Source organism: Pinus tabuliformis, chromosome 2_1 (genome assembly GCF_031772625.1).
Source record: "Pinus tabuliformis cultivar Carrire ecotype Pingquan chromosome 2_1, CPIR1, whole genome shotgun sequence".
In the NCBI taxonomy this organism is placed as follows: Eukaryota; Viridiplantae; Streptophyta; class Pinopsida; order Pinales; family Pinaceae; genus Pinus; species Pinus tabuliformis.
The window spans coordinates 436,487,806-436,494,933 of record NC_142299.1 but is presented as its reverse complement, the minus strand read 5'-3'; the positions used below and the strand labels follow the sequence as shown (position 1 = coordinate 436,494,933).

General features: G+C 41.0%; 1 protein-coding gene across 1 annotated transcript; it reads right to left on the bottom strand.

Annotated features, from left to right (window-relative positions):
* Positions 1 to 3,359: 3,359 nt before the first annotated feature.
* On the bottom strand, positions 3,360 to 6,866 carry LOC149200777 (disease resistance protein Roq1-like). Its single transcript, XM_089401063.1, has 4 exons — positions 6,229 to 6,866; positions 5,026 to 6,115; positions 4,798 to 4,900; positions 3,360 to 3,781 (listed from the first exon to the last, which is right to left on the bottom strand). The coding sequence occupies exons 1-4, from the start codon at positions 6,864 to 6,866 to the stop codon at positions 3,360 to 3,362; spliced, it is 2,253 nt and encodes a 750-aa protein (XP_089257189.1).
* Positions 6,867 to 7,128: the final 262 nt, after the last annotated feature.

Sequence of the window (7,128 nt, the reverse complement as noted above, 5' to 3'; positions counted from 1 at the left end):
GTCAAGCTCGTGGTCATTTAAGATGTTAAAATTTATTATTTCGTTGTATAAAGGGAGATCGGAAATAACATAGTCTACCACGCTGCTACCAAGCCCATGGATGCAGGTCATCTGGCTAGAATTGGACCACTTCTTTAGACCGTTGCAAATTATGAGATCCTAAGTACTATAGAGCTTGACTAGCTCCGACCCAAACAGATTCTCCCCGAGGTCTTCAGAGCTCCTTTTGTACCTCCTAGCCAAAGTAGGGTCTTCGTCCAACCAAAGAGGATTAGGGTTGGAACGATTGCTTAGAATAATAGCTTGTTTGCTTGAAGTTCGATCATTACAGTCACATATTAAAAGGATATTACCTTCATTCCTTAGGCTAGAAATATCATTCTCCAAACCATTGTAAGGACTATTTTTATCTAGATTCTTCTTCTTATAGAAGTTAGAATTGATGGGGGGAAAATAACATATTGCTATGTAGGTCTTTTTGTTATTAATGTCAGTGATCTCTATCCAACTATATTGGTTGTAAGGGTCGTTTTTATAAATCCTAGCCTGGGGGGAGATGTTCTTCTTAATGTAACAAGCTATTCCCCCAATGCCTCTACAGGAGGATCGCTTGTTCTAGGTAGACCATAGCGTAAAGTCATTTATGTTAGGGACCTTAGATTCTTTGTGCTCCCAAGTTTCAACAAGTAAAATAATATCAACATCATTTGGGATCCAGCTTAGCTTGAGGCCTTTGTTCCATGGAAATCCCCGATAGTTCTAAGAAAGAATCGGAGCATGTTGAATTGCTATTTAGTACTATCTTTTTGGTTTCTATCTCGAATAAAGGCTTTTCTATTTTTTATTATTGCCCATTTTCCTTCATTTCTAGCTTCTTTTACCTTTTGAACCTCCTTTCTTAATTCTGCTTGATCTTTTGGGATGAGATCTTCATTTATAAATATTCTTATTCCTTTTAGACTTGAGGTTTTGCCAAGTATGTCATACTTATGATCAGTAGAGCTCACCTTTATTCGGATCAATTTTCCTTTATTTTCAGTTAATTTCCCCAACCTTGTTGCTTCTGTGAGACATGTTGTTTCAATTTGTAATCTATTATGTAATTCTGTCTGGGCTATGGCTAAAGTATCCTCATCTACCTCCTCTTTTAAACCGAAGATTATAAGGTTCAAGGCCCTTTTGTTACGCTCATGGTCTAATTCTATTAATTTGTTCATTTCATCTTTAATTGGTTTGATATCTAATTTATCTACCACATTATTTAGGGTGAGGCAGCTATTAACTTTTTCTTCTAGTTCTTTAATCATGTCCTTCATTTTAAGGCTCTCTAAAGCATCTCCTTGCTGGGATGTTTGGTTAGTATCTTGGTTTTGTTTTTCTATAACCTGCAACCTAGTCTCTATTGCCACCATTTTATTCTCCAATAGTTCTATTTTATTTTCTATTTGTTTTTGGATTGTGTCTTCAAGAGATGCAAATTTATTTTCCAGCATGGATTCTAACTCTGTTTGTAGCTTGACTTCTCTTTCTTTTCTACATTTCTCTAAAGATTTTATATACTCATAGAGGCGTTGTAGAGTAACTGTGCTAGGTCTGCCTTTGGTAATCTTTGGTAGCTGTGGTGAAATATTCATACATGAAAATATATGAGCAAATATGTATTAGAAAAAGATAAGGAAAGTGTGCACCTGATATCAAACTTGTCTATAGATCACACGTGCCCACCGCAACCCGTAGACCTGATTGGATCGAGTTCAGAAGATGTATACACCATCGACAGACCTAAGATCACCGAAGAGACCCTTATTATTTGAATGCAAGCCTCAGAACCGGAGCGAGGATATAGTTTAGAATGCGAGCCTCAGAACCGGAGCAGACCCAAGATCACCGAAGATATATATATTGTTTTGAATGTCGCAGACCCGAGGATATATATAAATTGTTTGAATGCCGCAGACCCAAGATCACCGAAGAGCAGACCCGAGGATATATATAAATTGTTTGAATGCTGCAGACCCGAGGATATATATAAATTGCTTGAATGCCGCAGACCCAAGATCACCGAAGATATAGTTTAGAATGCGAAGATATATATATATATATTGTTTAGAATGCCGCAGATCACCAAAGATATAGTTTAAAATGTGAGGATATATATATAGTTTAGAATGCCGCAGACCCAAATTCATAACCATACAAAATCTCTCTAATATAATATTTTTAAATACATTTTATATTCATATAACATTTTTTTTTTTTAATCTTACAAACATATACATTTAATATATATATACAAATATTTGGCAAACATTTTTTTAAAAGGGAAGGGGTGCTAGTCTCCTGAAGAAGCTTTATATTAGGCCCATTGTTTAATATTTACATATATACAAATGTCATCACTAATGTCATCACTCACATCAATCACATTACACTTTTATATCAATACATGATGATAGCCGCACAGCCCCACAATGAAGAGATTCAATCACATAGAAAATGCAAAAAAACCGACAACCCCCACCGCGTAAACTGTGCACTCAAATACTAATATATATTTGGCGAACATTATCACCCCATGAGAAAAACCAAAACGATTGGATACATTAAACACTCCAATATTATCGCGTCATTATCAATTTACGCCGCTATAAAGTCAAATACAACAAAAAAGATTCCATTCATTACCCCCGGCTGATTGATTTAATACCTACGCCATGATCAATTTGCGCACCATAAAGTGAAATACAAAAAAAATTCCATTCATTACAAGCAATGACAGGGCGTGAGGCTGATTGATTTAATACCTACGACATCGCCGTTTAATACATTAAGACACCTCAAGCATGCCCACAAAATGGGCTGATTGATTTAATACCTACGCCATGATCAATTTGTGCACAATAAAGTGAAATACAAAAAAAATATTCCATTCATTACAAGGCAATGGCAGGGCGTGAGGCTGATTGATTTAATACCTACGACATCGCCGTTTAATACATCAAGACACCTCAAGCATGACCACAAAATGCTCAACTGTAACATCTGTAAATTGCAAAACAATCCATTCATTACAAGGCAATAACCGGGCGTGCGGCTGCTTGATTTAATACCTACGACATTGCGCTTTAAGACATAAGACACCTCACCCATTTCCAACGACCTCAAAATGCTCAACTGTAGCATCTGTAAGTTGCAACACCCTTCCAATGTTCCAAGTGAAAACGTTGGAGGCCCATCAAATTTCCAAAGGAGCGTGGGAGACTCTGTATAGTGTTGCACTCGCGCCAGTGAAGACTTTGGAAACCCATCAAGTTCCTAACCTACTCTGAGAGCTTTGGATAGTCCGAGGAGTGGAGAATCTACCCAATTGAAGAGTTTGAAGGCCCAAGTTCTGAACAGAGTCTGGTAACGTCTGCAGAGCAGAACACCCGCCCAAATAAAGACTTTTGAGGCCGGTCAACTTCCCTACCGAGTTTGGGAGCGTCTGCAAAGAGGAACACCCGCCCAAGTGAAGACGTTGGAGGCTCGTCAAGTTGCCAACCCACTCTGGGAGCGTCTGCAGAGCGAAGCACTGGCCCAAGTGAAGACGTTGGAGGCCCCTCAAATTCCCAATCCAGTCTGGGAGTGTCTGCAGCGTTTGCATAGCGGAGCATCCGCCAAAGTGAAGACGTTGGAGACCCGTCAAATCCCCAATCGAGTCTGGGAGCGTTTGCATAGCGGAGCACCCTCCCAAGTGAAGACGTTGGAGACCTATCAAGCTCCCAACCGAGTCCGGGAGCATCTGCAGAGCGGAGCACCCGCCCAAGTCAAGATATTGGAGGCCCATCAAATTCCCAACTGAGTCTGGGAGTGTTTGCAGCGCGGAGCACCCACTCAAATGAAAACGTTGCAGGCTTATCAAGTTCCCAACCGAGTCTGGAAGCATCTGCAGAGAGAAGCACCCACCTAAGTGAAAACTTCGGAGGCCCGTCAAGTTTCCAATCGAACCTGGGAGTCTCTGCAAACGAGAGCATCCGCCCAAGTCAAGACTTTGGAGACCCGTCCAGTTCCCAACCGAGTCAGGCAGCCACTGCAGAGAGAAGCACCCACCTAAGTCAAGCCTTTGGAGTGCCGTCAAGTTACCAACCGAGTTTGGGAGCGTCTGGAGAGTAGAGCACCCGTTCAAGTCAAGACTTTGGAGTCCTGTTAAATTCCCAACCGAGTCTGGGAGCGTATGCAGAGCAAAACAGCTGCCCAAGTCAAGACTTTGGAGAGCTGTTAAGTTCCCCAGTGAGTTTGGGAGAGCCTGCAGACTGCAGCAATACCTTAATGCAAGGTGTTTTAAGGAATCCATATGACATAATTCATTTGGCAAAATTTCTAGGTGACTCTCCCACAAGACAAATTTTTGGAGGTGCTTCAGCGTTCCAATAGACTTTGGAACTTTTGAAAGGGGAGCACGAATATACAATTCCCTCAATTCTAGAGGTGCCTGCAATGTACATTAATAAAGTGGGTTCGACACTGTAAATGTGAACATTCTGGCATTGTGGTATGCGAAGACAATTCTCAAGTGCAAGCAATTTTTATAATTTGGAGAAAAACAAAACAAAAATCTGTTTCAAAGAAAAAAAGAAAAGATTACCTGAGATTCGTGTTGCCACAGTGTTTGCAGATGGCTCACCTTCTGTATATATAAAACTCGTAAAGTTTTTAGTGAAATCCAGGAAGGTAAGGACGAGTACGGTCAATTCTCCCAGCGGAGATATATTAGTTGTGGTAACTGCCCAGCCCGGAATAGGCGTTCAACAAAATAACCTTCAGCCCTAAGCAGCTTTAAGCTGCTTAGGTTGAAGCTGTCCGCAAGGGTTTCCAAAGATTGTTCAGAGACATTTCCGTGAACCATGCTAATTCCACGCACCTGAATTGATCACCTCGAACTGTTAGAAACAAGATGGTCAATCTTGCAAAGTTGTAATACTTCAAAACTTCAAAGGATTAACGCAAATTTATTTTGAAGCCGGTTGAAATCTACAAAATACTTACAGGAGATCGCGTAGAAAGATTATGAAGAAAGCTGTCAGTCAACCACCAAAGCCGAAGCTCAGGAGTTTCCTTTGCGAGATCTCTGCCAAGGTCTCTAACCTGGTCGTGCATTCTTATACAGTTTTGACTGTCGACCTCGACCACGCATCTGTTCTCTAGGTTACGAAGACCCAGCCATCCTTCCCAACCGGATCCGTCCAATATTCTGATGACGGTATCCCTGTGTTCTCCAATGAAAAAACAGGCAATGTCTAAGAATATCTGTTTTTCCTCTTTATCCAGGGCGTCATAACTAATTTTAAGTGTGCTTTGAATATCGCTGGGAAGTATTTTGGAGGTTTTGTGCAATTGCGCTCTCCAATATTCTAAATCATATTTTCCACAAAGAAGGGCTCCCAGCACTTTAAGAGATAAGGGCAACCCATTGCAGATATCCAAAAACTTTTCCACCACCTCCTCAAATCCCAACGCAGGACGGGGCTGACCAAAGGCATGGGAGCAAAAGAGTTCTTGCGAGTGCTCTCGATTTAGGCCTTTCAGCGTGTAGATAGAGGACTCTGCGATCCCTGAGCTTCTGAGCACGTCTTTATTGCGAGTTGTAATTAAAATTAAGCTTCCTGGATGAATAGTATCTTTAAGTGGGGAAAATAATGCATCTAGTTGATTAATATGATCAACATCGTCTAAAACTATGACAGCCTGCGTAGAAAAAGAGATATGCCTTTTGAAGGCCCCCATGCCTTCATCAATGTTGTTTATATGTACATTCGAGAGACTCAAACAGTTAAGAAGGTTACTCTGCACGGAAAGCAAATTTCCTGATCTGACATCAGACAAGAAGCAAGATCGATCGTAATTTGACATCTCCCGATTGAATAATTCTTTGGCGATGGTCGTTTTTCCAATTCCGCCAAGACCCGCAATTCCCACAATACTGGGCTTCCCGCTTTGCCGTTGCAGTGACACTGTGATGTCCACATCCTTTACTTTTTCAGACAGGCCAGTTGGATATTTAGCGACATTCAGAAGTGGTCTGCGAACTTTTTTCAGAACTTGTTCAACGATCTCATCAACGAGCAGTACTTCGTCACTGAATAATATCCACAATAAATGTGTGTCTGTAAGGAACGCCTAAAAGATATCGATATCCTTATTAATCCACCAAATTAAAAGCTAAGAAGGGAGAAGCAGGGGCGCTCTTACCCATTACACGCCTTCAGGTCAATGCCGCTTGTGTCTGCTACAATAGAAAGGGCATTCCTCCATTTCTCAATAGTTTTCGAGTTATGCCGTGGCCTCTTTGTATTGGTTTGAGGATCTATTGTTGTCTTCTTTTCCAGCATGAACAGGGCTCGAGCATACGCTCCATTTTCGTCCTCTTTACACAGAAGGATACACCGGAGTATGCTCAGGGCTCGAGCATAAACTCCATCTTGGCTCTGCGTCCACCGAAGTTCCCAAGGATTGACATGATAAAAGACGGGAATAATTGTTGAGCCCGACTCCAACATCAATACTAATTCGTTCAGACACCAACTAGATTCAGCATATCTTGGAGAAAAGATCGCTACATGCACCGTGGAAGTTCGAATAGCCTCTTCAATTTGAGAAGTCATGGTCTCTCCCTTCTGTAATTCTGGCTGGTCCAAAAATACTCTTAATCCATGTTCTTTCAGGCGACGGTAGATATGGCTGGCAAGACCTTTCTTCACGTCAGGACCACGGTGATTTATGAATACATCAAAAACATACTTGCAGCTATTGCCCTGTGAGGTGGATGCGGTGGAGGGTGTCGAGCATGTAGCGTCACCAACTGTTGTTAATTTAATCATATCTGCCATTGGATATAGAATAACAAAGAAGCAATAACCAAAATGTTTTACAGATATTGGGGAATGTGAGCTCAAGCTCTATATTTTCGACTGAATGATCTCGCAACTCCAATGAAGTTACCAGCTGCACCTTTGCTACTCTGTCTGTGTATCAATACCTAGTTATTTAAACGATTGAATACCTAGTGTATAGGGTTTCTTTCTGTAATTTTCAAGTCGCCATATTATCCTTTTATTTTATTATTAAACTATTTTTGAATGAATGGATGGA

Bases quoted from the DNA above. Each gene is read 5' to 3' on its own strand.
- LOC149200777 (XM_089401063.1), bottom strand. From the start codon at position 6,866: ATGGCAGATATGATTAAATTAACAACAGTTGGTGACGCTACATGCTCG. The intron at 6,116-6,228 runs GTAAGAGCGCCC...GATATTATTCAG, and splicing joins GACCTGAAGGCGTGTAATGG to TGACGAAGTACTGCTCGTTG. The intron at 4,901-5,025 runs GTAAGTATTTTG...TGATCAATTCAG, and splicing joins ATCTTTCTACGCGATCTCCT to GTGCGTGGAATTAGCATGGT.